Source organism: Oncorhynchus kisutch, linkage group LG11, assembly GCF_002021735.2.
Source record: "Oncorhynchus kisutch isolate 150728-3 linkage group LG11, Okis_V2, whole genome shotgun sequence".
Classification (NCBI taxonomy): Eukaryota; Metazoa; Chordata; class Actinopteri; order Salmoniformes; family Salmonidae; genus Oncorhynchus; species Oncorhynchus kisutch.
The window spans coordinates 52,426,192-52,446,964 of NC_034184.2; the positions used below are offsets into that span (position 1 = coordinate 52,426,192).

The following is a 20,773-nucleotide window of genomic DNA, read 5'->3' on the forward strand; positions in this document are numbered from 1 at the left end:
ATCGCTGTCAGGAAACCGGGCCCAGGATGTATTCCTCATGGTCTATACGTCATGGGTCTTTATTCTGTAAAACTCAATATATGTAGATCCCAAAAGTGTAAAATAATTGCATGAATATGGAATTGCTCTTACTCTGCTATTCAATCAGTTTTTTACACTACAACCCTACGTCCCTGTTGTACCTGCTCAAAAGGAGTTGCACAATGTGTCATGGTATGGTCTAATAATACAAGTCAGGAGGATGTTTATTAGATAGAACCCAAAATCAATATACAGGATTCAGGACAGCCAGAAAGAACTGGTGATTTCACATGAACCCGATTCAAGATGTACCCCCTCTCAAATCCTTTTCACTTTTCGCAAACAGGACCACTGAGGGGGAAAAGAAACAGCAGCAGCAACAAGATGTGAGCATCAGGATGTTTTATTGTGAATCTGTTTTAGACATCTCTTATTCATAGTCCATGAGGCACTGTTCTACTAGAAGTCATCATTGTCAGTCATCCAGGTCCAGTGTGTTGAGTTCCTCATCCAGTTCGTCCAGGTCCTCGCCGGTGAAAAGGTTCTCGTCCACAGGCACGGGCTCTGCTTCCTTGTCGTCAAGAGTCTCGTCTTCCCCATCGTGCCCGTTCTCCTCCACACCTCCGCAAGCACCGTTCAGCTGGTCATCTGGGAGATGGTGCAAGGCACAGGTTCAGAACATCACATCTCCTCAGTCAAAGGCATCAGCATCTGTGCTGTGACCCATGAACGGAATTGTAATGGCAGGTGATGTGGCAAGGGAGTCATTCAACTTTGTGCAAGGGGCACCTGGGATTAGAATTGATCTTTTTGGACTTTTAATATAGCCATTGATTCCTGAAGAATATAACTTAGAAATTCCTCATGGTGGGGTATGACAGTTAGTTCAACTGTCATACCCCATCAGAACCCAAAATATAAGCTTGTTTTACTCAATTGTTTACAACTACATTGCTTACAAACACTGTATAGATTAAAGGGGAAATCCTCAGTTGAAAACGAAGCGTTCTCCCTGTCCATTTCGGTAAAAAGCTATGGGATTGGGCTGGAATTCACTCAAATTCATACAGCGCTATGGATGCAAGGACTGACCATCCATGATATCAAAATTATAGTTTAAACCAGGGTTTGGAACCGGTTCAGGGAACAGAACCGAAAACATTTTTCAAGGAACAGAAATGTAACCGGGAACGAAAGTGATCCATATTGTTGCGGGAACAGAACGGTTATTTTAAAAGCATGGAAATAAGTTAACATTATTTTTCGTTCCAGGCATTTATTTATTTATGTCAGTGTGTGTGCAGGCTCCCTGCCCTTCCCAAGTATAGGGTACTGTACTGATGTTAAAACAGTGATAAGATCGGAGATGTTTTCATTAGCAAAAGAATGGATTCACTTTTTGAATGTTACCTGACTTCTTATGGCTGGGGGGCAGTATTGAGTGGCTTGGATGAATAAGGTGCCCAGAGTAAACTGCCTGCTGCTCAGGCCCAGAAGCTAAGATACGCATATTATTAGTAGATTTGGATAGAAAACACTCTGAAGTTTCTAAAACTGTTTGAATGGTGTCTGAGTATAACAGAACTCATATGGCAGGCAAAAACCTAAGAAGAAATCCAACCAGGAAGTGGGAAATCTGAGGTTTGTAGGTATTCAAGTCGTTGCCTATCCAAGATAGTGTAAATTTGATCTGATTGCACTTCCTAAGGCTTCCACTAGATGTCAACAGTCTTTAGAACCTTGTTTCAGGCTTCTACTATGAAGGGAGAATGAATAAGAGCAGTTTGACTAAGAGGTCTGGCAGAATGCCATGAGCTAAATCATGCTCCTTTTCATTTCGAAAGACAAAGGAATTGTCCGGTTGAAACATTATTGAAGAGTTATGTTAAAAACATCCTAAAGATTGATTCTATATACCGTTTGACATGTTTCTACAAACTGTAATATACCCTTTTTTGCATTTCGTCTGGACTAAGTGCCTGCGCCTCATGAATTTGGATTTGTGAACTAAACGCGAACAAAAAGGATGTATTTGGACATAAATTATGGACTTTATCGAACAAAACAAACATTTATTTTGGAACTGGGATTCCTGGTATAACACGTGTATTTTCATCAACATTTATGGTGAGTATTTCTGTAAATTGATGTGGCTCTCTGCAAAATCACCGGATGTTTTGTAAGCAAAACATTACTGAACATAACGCACCAATGTAAACTGAGATTTTGGGATATAAATATGAACTTTATCGAACAAAACATTATTGTGTATTGTGTAACATGAAGTCCTGTGAGTGTCATCTGATGAAGATCAAAGTTTAATGATTAATTTTCTCTATTTCTGCTTTTTGTGACTCCTCTCTTTGGCTGGAAAAATGGCTGTGTTTTTCTGACTAGGCGCTGACCTAACAATCGCATGGTATGCTTTCGTCGTAAAGCCTTTTTGAAATCTGACACTGTGGTAACAAAAAATGTATCTTTAAAATGGTGTATTATGGTATGTGTATTATGTGTATTATGGTATGTTTGAGGAATTTTAATTATGATATTTTTGTTGTTTGGATTTGGCGCCCTGCACTTCCACTGGCTGTTGTCAAATCGATCCCGTTAACGGGATTTCAGTCATAAGAAGTTAAGGATTACTATAGGCCTAGTTATCACGTTTCACATAGGATTTATTCATTACAAAAAAAAAGGTTAAACATGTTTTTAATTCTGGTGATGCTCTGCACACACAAGTGCCTTCATAGAAGCTGCTCCTCCTAGGTAGAATTCTGTGGACCCAATTGAGATAATGCATGTCATAACAAGATGCCTAGTGCTTCAAGCCTGCTCTTCAGGCTTCACACTTCTTCTGCCATAGGCAACACTTGTCTGTTCATCACGCATGCGATGCACTAGACGACCAGTTCTTATAGCCTTGAGTCGTACCCTTATCCTACTCCTCCTCTATTACTCTGGTGATGTAAAGGTTCATCCAGGCCCTGTTGCCTCTAGTTCCACTCCTATTCCCCTGGCGCTATCATTTGTTGACTTCTGTAACCGCAAAAGCCTTAGTTTCATGCATGTTAACTTCTTGGATATAGGGGGCGCTCTTAATTTATGGATAAAAAAAAAATTGCCCGTTTTAAGCGCAATATTTTGTCACGAAAAGATGCTCGACTATGCATATAATTGACAGCTTTGGAAAGAAAACACTCTGACATTTCCAAAACGGCAAAGATATTATCTGTGAGTGCCACAGAACTCATGCTACAGGCGAAACCAAGATGAAACTTCAAAAAGGAAATGAGCAGAATTGTCTCCTTATATGGCTGTGAATGTGCCATGAACGAGCCTACACTTTCTGCCGTTTCCCCAAGGTGTCTGCAGCATTGTGACGTATTTGTAGGCATATCATTGGAAGATTGGCCATAAGAGACTACATTTACCAGGGGTCCGCCCGGTGTCCTTTGTCTAAATTGGTGCGTAATCCCCAAGCTGCATGCATTGATCCATGTGATTGAGGGGAGAGAGGAGACTTCCACGAACGATATACCATCGAAGAGATATGTGAAAAACACCTTGAGGATTGATTCTAAAAGTTCTAAAGTTCGGCGTTTTGATGACTGAATTTTCGGGTTTTTTTGGTAGCCAAACATGATGTACAAAACAGAGCGATTTCTCCTACACAAAGAATCTTTTTGGACAAACTGAACATTTGCTATCTAACTGAGAGTCTCCTCATTGAAAACATCCAAAGTTCTTCAAAGGTAAATTATTTTATTTGAATGCTTTTCTTGTTTTTGTGAAAATGTTGCCCGCTCAATGCTAACACTAAATGCTATGCTAGCTATCAATACTGTTACAAATGCTTGTTTTGCTATGGTTGAAAAGCATATTTTGAAAATCTGAGATGACAGTGTTGTTAACAAAAGGATAAGCTTGAGAGCTAGCATATTTATATCATTTCATTTGCGATTTTCATGAATAGTTAACGTTGCGTTATGGTAATGAGCTTGAGGCGGTATTCACGATCCCGGATGGCTAGAATCAAGAGGTTAACATCAGAAGCCTCCTCCCTAAGTTTGTTTTATACACTGCTTTAGCACACTCTGCTAAACCTGATGTCCTAGTCATGTATGAATCCTGGCTTAGGAAGGCAACCAAAAATTCTGACATTTCCATCCCCAACTACAACATATTCCACCAAGATAGAACTGCCAAAGGGGATGGAGTTGCAATCTACTGCAGCGACAGCCTGCAGAGGTATGTCATGCTATCCAGGTCTGTACCCAAACAGTTCAAGCTTTTGCTTTTAAAAACCCACCTTTCCAGAAATAAGTCTCTCACGTTTGCCGCTTGTTATACACCCCCCCTCAGCCCCCAACTGTGTCCTGGACACCATATGTGAATTAACTGATGTCTGTAATGGGTCCGCGGTCAAACAATCACCCCCAATCACCCCCATCACTGTCAAACGCTCCCTAAAACACTTCAGTAAGCAGGCCTTCATGGGTGCGCCTCAGCCACGCTCAAGGTCTTAAACAATATAACCACCATCGACGAGAGACATTACTGTGAAGCTGTATTCATTGACCTGGCCAAGGCTTTCGACTCTGTCAATCACCACATTCTTATCGGCAGACTCAACAGCCTTGGATTCTCAAATGACTCAAATGTCTCGCCTGGTTCACCAACTACTTCTCAGACAGAGTTCAGTGTGTCAAATCGGAGGGCCTGTTGTCCAGACCTCTGGCAGTCTCTATGGGAGTTATTATTTTTACAGCTTATTAGCGCACACCTAATATGTTCCGTTCCCCCTGTTGATGTTTATTATATATTAAGGTTGAACCAAAAGATTACATGTAATAAAAATGAAATACGAAATTATGTGAAATTGAATAAAACAATAATGTATGTGGATACTAATATGATGTACAATATTCCATTATGTTTCTATATGATAATAGCATAATATATTTTATATGCCATATACTTTTTTTAAAAACAGTTTGACTAATTAATTGTAATTGACTTAATCATTATGACACACCCCTCACTACTGTCATTGGTTACACTAACTGCACTGTGGTTCTACATAACCTGGTTCAAGTATTCATTACATTAACCTGAAGAAGGCACAGTGATGCTGAAACACTGGTAAATACCCATTAAATTGCTGGAAGACTGCACATGGAGTGCGCAACTTTATTTTGATAGTTTATAGTCTCAATGGGGGTGCCGCAGGGTTCAATTCTCAGGCCGACTCTTTTCTCTGTATACATCAATGATGTCTGGGGCGGCAGGGTAGCCTAGTGGTTAGAGCGTTGGACTAGGAACCAGAAGGTTGCAAACCCCCGAGCTGACAAGGTACAAATCTGTCGTTCTGCCCCTGAACAGGCAGTTAACCCACTGTTCCTAGGCTGTCATTGAAAATAAGAATTTGTTCTTAACCTCTTGGTGTTAGGGGGCAGTATTTTCATTTTTGGTAGAAAAAAAAATCCAGTTTTAAAACGGGATATTTTGTCAGGAAAAGATGCTAGAATATGAATATAATTGACAGCTTTGGAAACGTTAGTGCTTTCTATCCAAAGCTGTCAAATATGTAAAGATTGTAAAGATAGTCTGTGAGTATAACAGAAATGATGTTGCAGGCGAAAGTCTGAGAAAAATCCAATCCGGAAGTGCCCCAGGGTTTGAAAGCCCTGCGTTCCAATGACTCGAACGACTCGAACGAGCTTACGCTTTCTACGTATTCCCCAAGGTGTCTACCGCATTGTGACGTAGTTTTACGCATTTCTGTTGAAGAATAGCCGTATGGGGGGAGGCACATTGCGTAAGTGGTCACATGGTGGCTCCGAGAGAGATTCTCGCGAAAAGTGCAGAGGTAGCCATTACTCCAATCGGTCCTAGAGAAAAAGGAACTGTCCCGACGGATATATTATCGAATAGATATTAGAAAAACACCTTGAGGAAGGATTCTAAACAACGTTTTCCATGTTTCTGTCGATATTATGGAGCTAATTTGGAATATTTTTTTGTGGCTTTGTGGTGACCGCAATTTCCAGGCAACCTGTTTTTCTGCAAAGGGACCAGGACAACTGATCCGTGTAAAGGAAAGAATGAATGGGGCCATGTATCGTGAAATTTTGAGTGAAAACCTCCTTCCATCAGCAAGGGCATTGAAGATGAAACGTCGCTGGGTCTTTCAGCATGACAATGATCCCAAACACACCGCCCGGGCAACGAAGGAGTGGCTTCGTAAGAAGCATTTCAAGGTCCTGGAGTGGCCTAGCCAGTCTCCAGATCTCAACCCCATAGAAAATCTTTGGAGGGAGTTGAATGTCCATGTTGCCCAGCAACAGCCCCACAACATCACTGCTCTAGAGGAGATCTGCATGGAAGAATGGGCCAAAATACCAGCAACAGTGTGTGAAAACCTTGTGAAGACTTACAGAAAACGTGTGACCTCTGTCATTGCCAACAAAGGGTATATAACAAAGTATTGAGATAAACTTCTGTTATTGACCAAATACTTATTTTCCACCATAATTCGCAAATAAATACATTAAAAATCCTACAATGTGATTTTCTGGATTTTTTTTCCTCATTTTGTCTGTCATAGTTGAAGTGTACCTATGATGAAAATTACAGGCCTCGCTCATCTTTAAGTGGGAGAACTTGCACAATTGGTGGCTGACTAAATACTTTTTTGCCCCACTGTATGTCCAAATAGCCACTTGTTGGTATCGTGTTCAGCCCAGTAATCCATCTTCATGAGGTGCGAGCACTTCATCCAGACAAAAACTCGAAAAGTTCCGTTATAGTCCTTTAGAAACATGTCAAACGATGTATGGAATCAATCGTTAGGATGTTAACATAAAACATAAATGATGTTCCAACCAGAGAATTCCTATGTCTGAAGAAAAGCACTGGAACGAGAGGTGACTCTGTCGGGAGCGCGCGTCATGAGACCAAAGCTCTCTGCCAGACCACTGACTCAGAGGTCTCATGAGCCCCTCCTTTATAGTAGAATCCTCAAACCAGTTTCTAAAGACGGTTGACATCTAGTGGAAGCCCTAGGAAGTGCAACCTCATCCATATCTCAATGTGTATTCGGTCAGCCAAGCTTTGAAAAACTACAAACCTCAGATGTCCCACTTCCTGGTTGGATTTTTCTCAGGTTTTCACCTGCCATATGTGCTGTTATACTCACAGACATCATTCAAACGGTTTTAGAAACTTCAGAGTGTTTTCGATCCAATACTAATAATAATATGCATATATTAGCATCTGGGACAGAGTAGAGGCAGTTCACTCTGGGCACGCTATTCATCCAGAAGTGAAAATGCTGCCCCCTATCCCCAAAAGGTTAAATAAAGGTGAAAATGATATAATAATATCAATGTAAACTAGCTTGCCTACTCAATCCGCACTGATTGGTGAAGTAATTTTATATTTATTTAAAGTTAATTTAAAGCTAAAATGAAAAAAAATGGGAAAAATACTTAAGAGACTATATAAAACAGTTACTTTTTTGGGGGTTGAACCGATTCAGAACTTTCTTTTGCTGGTCTATTTTGTGGCTTCTGTTCAAAATGAAATGATTGGGGAGAGAAAAAAAAAATCTGTTCCAATCCCTGGTTTTAACCATGTGTTACTTTGTTTACAAACATTGGAGTAAGACAAGCTTATATTTTGGATTCTGACAGGGTACGATAGTTGAACTATGCTCATAAGGCATATAAGTATTATTCTTCAGAAGTCAATGGGTACATATCATTCATTTATAAATCCAAAAGTGGATGTACCAACTTCAGATTGTCCCTTTAAAACTATAATTTTGACCAAAAGGATGGTCAGTCGTTATATCATTAGGTATGTCTGCGAATTTGAGTTTATCAGCTGTTTACAGAAACAAGTCTCTCGGATTGCCCCTTTAAAGGCTGAGGGCCAATTGTGTGATCGAAAGAGGTTTAAAGACAGGCATGTTATGGAAAACACATTGGGATAGAAATAAATGCTTTGAAAAAAAGAGATCAAGGATGATGTGGCTTCCATTAATTTTATTGGCAGAATAATTTCAAACACTCACCATTCGTTTCCTTTGTTGGCTTTGATTTGGCTGTAAATCTGTCGACTGCAGCAACAGTTATTCCGGTGTTGTCAACTTCCTTTGGAACAAACCTGGCTAGATCAACATCCTGGAACTCGTGAACATATTCAACCTGTGGGGGGGGGGGGTGCCCTGTATCAATGTCATACATATGTATCACTTCATGATATTTAAATATGGTGTAGCACCTACACACTTTAGGGTACTTCAGTAAAGATTTCCTGAGTATCCCCAGAGATGCATACCTATTGAAAAATGTGTTTATCAGGCTTACCTCAACGTCATCATTGTCCTCAACATATTTTATGTCATCAGCCTCCTCATCGTCATCATCAGCCAGATCAGGACAGAACTCAAATACTTGACGGCCGCTTACCTACACAACAAAAACAACTCGTGTTAGTATTAAAATGTTTTCCACTTATCTGTAAGATGTGATCAAAATACATGATTATTTCGAGCTTTAGCAACATCCTCTGATAGAAAACAAAATCAAAGCTCACCCCAAAGGACCTGCCAGCTTTGAAATCAGCCTTCTTTTTCTCCATGTCTTGCTCTGCCTTGGCCACTTTTTCTTGCCTTTTCCTCTTTTTCCAGGCCAAGAAGGTCTCCAGAGTTATCCTGGTGACATTTGGTCCTAGGGCAGATCGCTGACAGACAGTCATTTTTTTTGTAACATTTCTTAATCTCAGCACTGTTATTGAAGTTAGATTTTTTTTTATATGTTAGTCACTGAGTGATCTCAAACATTAACAGAGTTGACAGCCAGTCCTGGCATCCCATAGCTCTTTATGTATTTCAGAGTGGATAAAGTAGCAGGGCTGCCGATTGAAACAAACATTGTGGCTTGAAGAGTAATATGGGCTAAATAATAATAAGGCAAATCTCAAGTAGGAACATGAATTTTAGTGAAAGTGGTCAAATCTACCTCATTCTCTATCAACTCTTCCATTGAGATTTCATCTTCCTTTTCATCCTTCTTCTGGTCTTTCTTGAGCACAAACCCAGCAGGCAATGCATGGCGGTACATACAAGTGTCAGCTCCACTAGGACATACCCAAAACCAACCATATTTGTTGTTTTCAATGGCATCAAGGAAATGCTTGCAAACCTACAAGACGATAAAAGCAGAAATAAGTCTATTGCATTCAGAAAGTTCAGACCCCTTGACTTTTTCCACATTTTGTTACGTTACAGCCTTATTAAAAAATATATTTTAAAAACTCAATCTATACACAAATTGAAAATTGATTGAAAAATCACATTTACATAAGTATTCAGACCCTTTACTCAGTACTTTGTTGAAGCACCTTCGGCAGCGATTACAGCCTCTAGTCTTCTTGGGTATGACGCTACAAGCTTTGCATGCCTGTATTTGGGGAACTTGTCCTATTCTTCACTGCAGATAATCATCTCAGGTTGGATGGGGAGCATCGCCGCACAGCTTCAAGTCTCACCGGAGATGTTCGATCGGGTTCAAATCCGGACTCTGGCTGGGCCACTCAAGGTTATTCAGACGTGTCCTGAGGCCACTCGTCTTGGCTGTGTGCTTAGGGTTGATGTCTTGTTGGAAGGTGAACCTTCAGCCCAGTCAGAGGTCCTGAGCACTCTGGAGCAGGTTTTCATCAAGGACCTCTCTGTACTTTGCTCCGTTCATCTTTGCCTCGATCCTGACTAGTCTCCCAGTCCCTGCCGCTGACAAACATCCCGACAGATTGGTGCTGCCACCCCCGCGCTTCACCGTAGGGATGGTGCCACGTATCCTCCAGATTTTATGCTTGACATTCAGGCCAAAAGAGTTCAATCTGGTTTCATCAGACAAGAGAATCTTGTTTCTCATGTTTCTCTCACAATTCCTTCGACCTCATGACTTGGTTTTTGCTCTGACATGCATCGTCAACTGTGGGACCTTAGACAGGTGTGTGCCTTTCCAAATCATATCCAATCAATTACATTAACCACAGGTGGACTCCAATCAAGTTGTAGAATCATGTTAAGGATGATCCATGGAAACCGGATGCACCCAAGCTCCATTTCAAGTCTCAGGGCAAAGAGTCTGAAAACCTATGTTAAATTGAAAAAACAGTATTCGCTTTGATATTATGGGGTATTGAATGTAGATTGAGGATTTGTTTTTTTTGTTTTTTTAAATCCATTTTAGAATAAGGCTGTAACATAAAATGTGGAAAAAGGGAAGAGGTCTGAACATTTGCTGAATGCACTGTATAGTAGTGATGAATCTTAGCTTTTAGAGTGATGTGCCAAAACATACAATTTGAGTTTTTGAGCTTTGAGCTTTTTTCTTTTCAGCTTCTCCGTGCTTCTGGTTCACAACCTCCTCCAACTTCTTCTCATCCCAATTATCCATGGTGTCTATACAAAACAGGATAAATAGTCAGCTCTACAAAACCCAGCAAAGATATCAGCTGTTTATTCACTGCTGACAACACTAATGATTAGAAGACACTAACCTTTCTCAAGCTCGTCATCTCTCTTGTCAACGTAGAGGCTCCGTTTTTCACACTTCCTCTCGAGTGTCAAATCGTGGGAGAACTTGCACTTGTCTCCTTTGGTGCATTGGCCTTGCTTGAAGAAGGCACAGAGAACTGACTTTGGGTCTACCCCTGCAGAATTAAGAGGAAAATGTAACACGTACTGTATGTTTCTTCTCGCGCTCATTACCTCAGGGTCTTTCCTGCCACTGTTGCCAGATGGGTGGATTGAATAGTATAATTACAAATGTTTTTCTAATTCTCTTTTGTTATTGTAACCCAACAGAGGGCAATAATGGGTAATGATTTAAATTATGTACAGTACCAGTCAAAAGTTTGGGTTTTGCTTTACTTTTACTATTTTCTACTGTGTAGAACAGAAAAGACATCAAAACTATGAACACATGGAATCATGTAGTAACTAAAAATAAAAAAGTGTTAAATCAAATTATATTTTATAAACTTTAGATTCTTCAAAGCAGCCGCCTTGACAGCTTTGCACTCTTGGCATGCTCTTAATCAGCTTCACCTGGAATGCTTTTCCAACAGTCTTGAAGGAGTTCCCACATGCTGAGAACTTGTAGGCTGCTTTTCCTTCACTCTGCGGTCCAAACCATCTCAATTGGGTTGAGGTCGTGTGATGGTGGGTTGCCAGGTCATCTGATGCAGCACTCTATCCCTCTCTTTCTTGGTCAAATAGCCCTTAAACCTGGAGATGTGTTGCGTCATTGTCCTGTTGAAAAGCAAATTATAGTCCCACTAAGCGCATACCAGATGGGATGGCGTATCGCAGCAGAATGCTGCGGTAGCCATGCTGGTTAAGTGTGCCTTGAATTCTAAATAAATCAGTGTCACCAGCAAAGCGCACACACTTCATGGTGAGAACCACACATGCGGAGATCATCCGTTCACCTACTCTGCGCATCAAAGACATGGGGGTTGGAACCAAAAATCTGGACTCAGCAGCCCAAAGGACAGACTTCTACTGGTCTAATGTCCATTGCCCGTGTTTCTTGGACAAAGCAAGCAGTTTCTTCTCATTGGTGTCCTTTAATAGTGGTTTCTTTGCAGCAATTCAACCATAAAGGCCTGATTCACACAGCTTCCTCTGAACAGTTGATGTTGAGATGTGTCTGTTACTTGAACTCTGTGAAGCATTTATTTGGGCTGCAATTTCAGAGGCTGGTAACTCTAACGAACTTATCCTCTGCAGCAGAGGTAACTCTGGGTATTCCTTTCCTGTGGCGATCCTCATCAGAGCCAGTTTAATCATAGCGTTTGATGGTTTTTCCCGACTGCACTTACATTTTCCCGATTGACGGACCTTCATGCCTTAAAGTAATGGACTGTCGTTTCTCTTTGCTTATTTGAGCTGTTCTTGCCATAATATGGACTTGGTATTTTGCCAAATAGGGCTATCTTCTGTATACCACCCCTACCTTGTCACAACAACAGATTGGCTGAAATGCATTACAGAGAAAATAAATTCTACAAATTCACATTTAACCTCTTAAAGATAGGGGGCAGCATTTTCACTTTGGATGAATTGCGTGATCATAGTGAACTGCCTCCTACTCTGTCCCAGATGCTGATATATGTATATTATTATTACTATTGGATAGAAAACACTCAGAAGTTTCTAAAACGGTTTGAATTATGTCTGTGAGCATAACAGAACTCATAGGGTAGGCAAACTTCCAAACAGGAAGTGGAAATTCTGGGGCTGGTTGATTTAACTCATCGCCTATTCACATCCAAATAAGATATGGATCTGTTCGCACTTCCCACGCATTCCACTAGATGTCAACAGTCAGTAGAACATGGAATGAAGCCTCTAGTGTGATGTGGGACCGGATGGCCGCTATTTTGAGTCACTGGTCTGGCAGAATGCCAGTTCCTGGTTACGCGCAGTAGTCATTATATCGCCTTGCGTTCCAAAAAAAACGAATGCTCCGGTTGGAATGTTATTGGATATATATGATAATAGCATCCTGAAGATTGATTCTCTACTTAGTTTGACCAGTTTATTCGACCTGGAATATAACTTTTTGAAGTTTTCGTCCGAGTTCGCCTGGACCAGCGCCAGCTTTTGGACACGTGCTAGCAAAAGTAGCTTATTGGACACTAGTAATGGACATTATGGAACAAAACAACGATTTATTGCAACGATTAGGATTCCTTGCACTGCATTCTGATGAAAGATCAAAGGTAAGGGAATATTTATGATGCAATTTCGTATCTCTGTTGACTCCAACATGGCGGAGAAATATATTTCCTTCTGAGCGCCATCTTTTTCATAACGTTTTTTTACAAATCTGACACAGCGGTTGCATTAACAACCAGTGTATCTTTAATTATATGTAAAACATGTATCTTTCGTCAAAGTTTATGAGTATTTCTGATATATGACGTGGCTCTCTGTAATTACTCCGGATATTTTGGAGGCATTTCTGAACATGGCACCAATGTAAACCGAGATTTGTGGATATAAATATGCATATTATCGAACAAAACATAAATGTAGAGTGTAACATAATGTCATATGAGTGTCATCTGATGAAGATTATCAAAGGTTAGTGATTAATTATCTCCAATTCTGCTTTTGTGACTATCTTTGGCTGGGAAAAATGGCTGTGTGTTTTTTTGGATTTGGTGGTGATCCAACATAAATATAAGTTGTGTTTTCGCTGTAAAACATTGTAAAAATCAGAAACGATGGGTCGATTAACAAGATGTTTCTTTCATTTGCTGTATTGGACTTGTTAATGTGTGAAAGTTAAATATTTCTAAAAAATATTTTTGAATTTCCCGCGCTGCCCTTTCAGCGGAATGTTGGGGGGGGGGTTCCGTTAGCTGAACCTGTGTCCTAGACAGGTTAACAAGGGACACCTGTTAATTGAAATGCATTCCCAGTGCCACCTCATAAAGCTGGTTGAAAGAATGCCAAGAGTGTGCAAAGCTGTCATCCGAGCAACGGGTGGCTACTTTGAAATATATTCTGATTTGTTTAACACTATTTTGGTTACGACATGATTCCATGTGTTATGCAGTTGACGTCTTCACTAGTATTCTACAATGTAGAAACTAGTCAAAATAAAGAAAACCCTTGAATGCGTAGGTGTCTCCAAACTTTTGACTGGTACTGTACATCAACAAACATTAACATTCATTACAAACTCATTAATTGAAACACACAATACAATCTTTAAGAACTTTATTAACATTACAGTGAACATTAATTTGTTAACGCTGTTACAAATGCTTTTACATGTTAGTGTTAAACTTGTAATTTGAGACAGCTCTTTTACAGAGCCCTCATACGTTGCAATAAACTTTTCTTTACAGAGACAACTTAGAGCGAACATTGCAAATTGGGTTAATTGAAACCTGATATAACCCTCCAGAGAAAACTGAACTAATGGAATGAATAATGTTCCAAGTTTTCTATTTGGAATTTTAACATCTCTTATAGTATCTCCGACACAAGACAGCAATGATGCAACTATGCACACCGGTTGGCTTTTCGAGACTGAGGATACACAGTAGTTTGCCTGGTGCACAAAGATTGTCTGAAAATGCTCAGTTTATAGCATAATACCTTTTTGCACCTTTGCCCTGTTCTAATTATTGACAAACATTAGTGGTGGGTAGTATGCATACGCCTAATCAGTGATTAATCCTGACAATATGAGTTTCCTAAGCATTCAATAGGGTAAGGTCGCAAAAGGTCCTTTTAGATTAAACAGGGCATTTTCTGAATCAATGTACAGTTGAAGTCGGAAGTTTACATACACCTTAGCCAAATACACTTAAATTCACCTCACAATTCCTTACATTTAATCCTTGTAAAAATTCCCTATCTTCGGTCAGTTAGGATCACCACTATTTAATGTGAAATGTCAGAATAATAGTAAAGATAATTATTTATTTCAGCTTTTATTTAGTCCATCACATTCCCAGTGGGTCAGAAGTTACACATACACTCAATTAGTATTTGGAAGCATTGCCTTTAAATTGTTTAACTTTGGTTAAACATTTCAAACACACAAGCATCCCACAGAAAGCTGGGTGAATTTTGGCTCATTCCTCCTGACAGAGCTGGTGTAACGGAGTTTGTTGATCTCCTTGCTCGCACACGCATTTTCAGTTCTGCCCAAAGATTTTCTATGGGATTGAAGTCAGGGATTTGTGATGGTATTAGAGTGGCCTTGACTTGGTTGTCCTTAACTTCTTATGGATGGGGGGCAGTATTGAGTAGCTTGGATGAATAAGGTGCCCAGAGTGAACTGCCTGCCTCTTAGGCCCAGAAGCTAGGATATGCATAGTATTAGTAGATTTAGATAGAAAACACTCTGAAGTTTCTAAAACTGTTTGAATGATGTATGCGAGTATAACAGAACTCATATGGCAGGCAAAAACCCAAGAAAAAAAATCCAACCAGGAAGTGGGAAATCTGAGGTTTGTAGGTATTCAAGTCGTTGCCTATCCAAGAGTGTAAATTTGATCCGATTGCACTTCCTACGGTTTCCACTAGATGTCAAAAGTCTTTAGAACCTTGTTTCAGGCTTCTACTGTGAAGGTGGAGTGAAAAGGAGCTGTTTGACTAAGGGGTCTGGCAGAATGCCATGAGCTGCATTCCTTTTCATTTCAAAAGACAAAGGAATTGTCTGGTTGAAATATTATTGAAGATTTTAACATAAAACATCCAAAGATTGATTCTATATATTGTTTGACATGTTTCTACAAACTGTAATCTAACTTTGACTGTCTGGACGAAGTGCCTGCGCCTCATGAATTTGGATTTGTGAACTAAACGCGAACAAAAAGGAGGTATTTGCACATAAATTGACTTAATTATTTTTTTTTAAAAACATTGGTGGAACTGAGATTCCTGGCAGTGCAATCTGATGATGATAAAAGGTAAGTTAATATTTATAATGCTATTTCTGACTTCTGTTGACTCCAACATGGTGGGTATGGCTTGTATGGCTTGTTTTGGTTCCTGAGCGCTGTACTCAGATTATTGCATGGTGTGCCTTTTCCGTAAAGCTTTTTTGAAATCTGACACAGCGGTTGCATTAAGGAGAAGTATATCTTTAATTCCATGTATAACACTTGTAGTTTCATTAACATTTATGGTGAGTATTTCTGTATATTGATGTGGCTCTCTGCAAAATCACCAGATGTTTTGGAAGCAAAACATTACTGAACATAACACGCCAATGTAAACTGAGATTTTTGGATATAAATATGAACTTTATCGAACAAAACATACATGTATTGTGTAACATGAAGTCCTATGAGTGTCATCTGATGAAGATCGTCAAAGGTTAGTGATTCATTTTATCTCTGCTTTTTGTGACTCCTCCGTTTGGCTGGAAAAATGGCTGTGTTTTTCTGTGACTAGGTGCTGGCCTAACAATCGCATGGTATGCTTTTGTCATAAAGGCTTTATTTTTTTATCGGACACTGTGGTGAGATTAACAAGTTTCTTTAAAATGGCGTATAATACTTGTATGTTTGAGGAATTTTAATTAGGAGATTTCTGTTTGAATTTGGCACCCTGCACTTTCACTGGCTGTTGTCAAATCGATCCCGTTAACAGGATTTCAGCCCGTCTCATCCCTAAGAAGTTAAGCCATTTTGCCACAACTTTAGAAGTATGCTTGGGGTCATTGTCCATTTGGAAGATCCATTTGCGGCCAAGCTTAAACTTCCTGACTGATGTCTTGAGATGTTGCTTTAATATATCCACGTAATTTTCCTTCTATTTTGTGAAGTGCATTAGTCCCTCCTGCAGCAAAGCACCCCCACAACATGATGCTGCCACACCTGTGCTTCACAGTTGGGATGGTGTTCTTCAACATGCAAGTCTCCCGCTTTTTCATCCAAACATAACAATGATCATTATGGCCAAAAAGTTATATTTTTGTTTCATCAGACCAGAGGAAATTTCTCCAAAAAGTACGATCGTTGTCCCCATGTGCAGTTGCAAACCGTAGTCTGGCTTTTTTATGTCGGTTTTGGAGCAGTGGCTTCTTCCTTGCTGAGCGGCATTTCAGGTCATGACGATATAGGACTCGTTTTACTGTGGATATAGATACTTTTGTACCGGTTTCCTCCAGCATCTTCACAAGGTCCTTTGCTGTTGTTCTGGGATTGATTTGAAATTTTCGCAGCAAAATACGTTCATCTCTAAGAGACAAAACGCGTCACCTTCCTGAGTGGTATGAGGCTGCGTGGTCCCATGTTTATACCTGCGTACTATTGTTTGTACAGATGAACGTGGTACCTTCAGGCATTTGGAAATTGCCCCCAAGGATGAACCAAACTTGTGAAGGTCTACAATTTTTTTTTCTGGGGTCTTGGCTGATTTCTTTTGATTTTCCCATGATGTCAAGCAAAGAGGCACTGAGTTTGAAGGTAGGCCTTGAAATACATCCACAGGTACATCTCCAATTGACTCAAAATTATGTCAATTAGCCTATCAGAAGCTTCTAAAGCCATGATGGAATTTTCTGGAATTTTCCAAGCTGTTAAAAGGCACAGTCACTTAGTGTATGTAAACTTCTGACCCACTGGAATTGTGACAATGAATTATAAGTGAAATAATCTGGTCTGTAAACAATTGTTGGAAAGATGACTTGTGCCATATGAAGTAGACGTCCTAACCGACTTGCCAAAACTTTAGTTTGTTATTAAGACATTTTAGGAGTGGTTGAAAAATGAGTGGATGACTCCAACCTAAGTGTATGTAAACTTCCGACTTCAACTGTACTAGAAGAAACTTTGTAGCTGAATATAGAAGACATTTCCATCCTCACCTTTAGCGACTTTCTGAGCAGCCACCACTGGCTTGAAAAGCTCGTTCAGCTCATCTAACTCTTTCTTCTTGTCACCCTTTTTGTTCTTGTCCCCTTCAGCAGCAGCCTAGAAAAACAGGATCTAGTTAGTCACAAGTCCACAACAGGATCCAGGTTTGCCGACCTCCTGACCTAATAGCAAGCAATAGCTTGAGATTAGGCCGGATTTATATCCATTTACATTTTCCAGAAGGTGCCTTATTTTACCTTGTGTAGCAAGAACATTGAATGAACTGTCATTAGGACTTACAGGAACATTTTGACATTCGCCATATGGTTCGTGAGAAAGTCCATATTGCAAATGTACGGTCCCTTACTAGACGTCCGAAAACATTTGTAAAATTTGCGGAAGGCGTCGGGCCGTGCGGCAGGGCAATATCTACCGGGCAGTCATCAAATGAACTCTGACATTCGGTTTCCGTTGCTATAAAATAAACAAATTTGTCATTTTTCCGCTGTCCCGATAAATCCCACAAGAGGGCGAATGGAATCATATTGCAAATGTACAAAACATCACGAATCACGACGTGGCCTTATCTCCAAACGGTTTTTGAATTATGGACATTTTTCTGGGATTAAAGGTCCAAAATGAAAATAGAGAAATAATTCCGCTTCACGTGAAAGTCAAGGAGCCTCCGGTGTCAATAAAAAAAAGAACCAGCCATTTATCTATTGTCATTTAAGAGAAATCATACAATGTCAAATTGGTAATGTTCAAAAATAGTTTTTTTTTTTTAAACAGTTACAGATCCAGTTGCAGCGTGTTCATAGGAATCTTTTTAAAGTGTGCTTCGGGGCTCTGCGAGATTTCTGTGATTTTCTGAAATAACACACTCACTAAACACTCCGTGAATAAGTCAGTTCTTAACATAAAGACTTAAAACTCAAAATTCTATAATTGCCTACCCTAAGGAGGATATGTGTTCACTTTCAGCTTCCTGTGTAAACCGGAAGTGCCTTAAAATGGTGTCATAGGTGCTGTTTCCAAGGGTTAAAAAGTTTATTTTCAAAACTTCATATGTGTGATTAGGCAACCCCCATGAACTGTAAGTCAGTCATTTCTCCCAACAGATGTCAAAGAAAAGCTCTCACTCACTCACACACACAGCAAGGATGGAGTGACAAAGTGCGGTGCTTAAAGACACACAGAGCCTGCAATGGCATTTCCATATTCTCTAGGCCGTGCAGAGTTCAACGAGATGCCCCGCTTGACCGTAGCTCGCTCTGAGTGCAGCGACCTTGAAAAAAAGTAGGCCCAAAATGAAACGTGGCCCTAAAATGTCATTTGCTTTTGGGTGACAGTGAGAGAACCGTTAGGGTGAGAAGCACAATTCGACCTCAGGTACGTTCCTGAGGTCCTTCCGATCTGTGCAGGCCTAACCTTGACCACGTGGCATTAACCCTTAAAACAGGGTTTTTTGATCTCACAGATTACAATGACATCTCTCCCCATAGGAATACATTGCCTGCTCCTCTAAAGTCAACCTGAAGCCTATGTGGGTTATGAATGCCTTATGAACCTGTCTTCGATGACAGTCCATCAGGACACTATGAGGTCTACCTGTGTTGATTCTAAGCTTCCTGGAGCAACCGGAAGTTATTAAATTCACCCTAAAAGTGTTTTGAAACACATAACACTGCATTCAGTCACTGTAGATCAGTCAATTCTTAACTTAAAGACTTAAAACTCAGGATTCTGTAAGAGGCTACCTCAATCAAGACATGTGTTTACTTATAGCTTCCTGTGTCAACCGGAAGTGCCTTAAAAGGGTGTCATAGGTGCTGTTTCGAAGGGTTAAAAAGGTCCGATATAAAACTTCATATGTGTGATTAGGCAACCCTCATGAACTGTAAATCAGTAATTTCTCCCAACAGAGGTCAAAGAAAAGCTCTCTCACACACACACAGCAAGTATGGAGTGACAAAGTGCGGTGCTTAAAGACAGAGAGCAGGCAATGGCATTACCATAATCTCTTGGCCGTGCCGAGTTCAACGAGATATTCCGCTTGACCGTAGCTCGCTCGGTCGAAGCGCAGCGACCATGAGAAAAGTACCTGTGTCGATTCTAAGCTTCCTGAAGCAACCGGAAGTGGTTAAAATCACCCTAAACTTGTTTTTCCATACCCAACCAGCAGTTTGTGATAAATAGTGCATTCAACCCTGTGTAAATCAGTCAGTTCTTAACGTACACACTTAAAACTCAGGATTCTGTAAAGGCATACCCCAGTGTTTACTTCCTGTGCCAACCGGAAGTGCCATAATTGGTGTCACAGGGGCTGTTTCGAAGGTTTAAAAAAGTCAGATCTTTCCAAAACTTCATGTGAGATTAGGCAACCCCCATGAACTGTAAATCAGTCATTTTCCCCATAAAATTTCAAAGAAAAACGAAATCACACACACACACACAGCTTGGAAGGAAGGACACATTGGGGTGCATAGAGACATACACTGCCTGTATTAGTTAACCTTGTTGGAACCGTCAGACCTAGAGTTCCGAAACTTTAGAAACCTGTTCTAGACCTCAGGTCGATAGTGCGTGGTGAGTTATGTGGCTCTAGAAGGTTCTCGGACCAAGAAACAGCCTTTTGCAGTACATTTGCAATAACTTCAATTCATTTTTGCATCACGAAAATGACGACATTTAGAAATGTCCCAGAGTCGCAAGACTAGGTGCATTACGACCGCCTTGGCCCATATAGACGGACCCCAACGTTCCTGTCCGATTGCTCATTCAAGGACCCCATAGCAAGGCATGGAAAAAAAGTGGATTTTCAGCATCAATTAGGGTCTTGCTCGGGCACCAAATGACCTATCGAGCCAAAACTTGGGATTCGGGGTCGCCTCACATAATGTCAGGACTGGAACCGCAGCTAGTACGTAACTACGTGTTTTACGTTTTTATTATGGTTTGAACAGAAGGCTTGTGAATTTTGGGCCAGCTCTGAAGTATGTGATAGTTGGCTACTAAACGAGTTGGAAAAAGTGGGTTTGGTGTCAGAATGATATCTAATTGGCTGATGGACGGTGACTTGCTGGTGACTCTTGTCCATTTGCAATATGTTTAAACAGTGAGGTACCATCACCAAAGTGACATTCTGAAATCAACCCTAACGAGCGATTGAGAGGAACCAGAATCACTCACTGCCCAGCCATTTTCAAATCTTTCATATTGCATTTGGACATTTATGGCATTTGGCCCAAAAAAAGTGACTTTTGACTTCCTATGAAATCATATTACAAATGGACAAAACATATGCACAAGTAAAAAAAATAAAAGTTGACAAAAGTATATTCTACAG

At 40.3% G+C, this 20,773-nt stretch overlaps 1 protein-coding gene across 1 annotated transcript in view; it reads right to left on the reverse strand.

Annotated features, from left to right (window-relative positions):
* Positions 1–227: 227 nt before the first annotated feature.
* The window catches only part of LOC109899557 (zinc finger CCCH domain-containing protein 15), a 31,814-nt gene continuing 11,268 nt past the window's right edge, over positions 228–20,773 (reverse strand). The window contains exons 3-10 of the mRNA XM_031835939.1: positions 17,436–17,541; positions 10,591–10,743; positions 10,392–10,492; positions 9,048–9,230; positions 8,623–8,769; positions 8,394–8,495; positions 8,099–8,231; positions 228–669 (exon numbers count right to left, since the gene is read on the reverse strand). Coding sequence (XP_031691799.1) covers positions 497–669; positions 8,099–8,231; positions 8,394–8,495; positions 8,623–8,769; positions 9,048–9,230; positions 10,392–10,492; positions 10,591–10,743; positions 17,436–17,541 — 1,098 coding nt within the window. The 3' untranslated portion in view covers positions 228–496. The remainder of the gene's footprint in view (positions 670–8,098; positions 8,232–8,393; positions 8,496–8,622; positions 8,770–9,047; positions 9,231–10,391; positions 10,493–10,590; positions 10,744–17,435; positions 17,542–20,773) is intronic.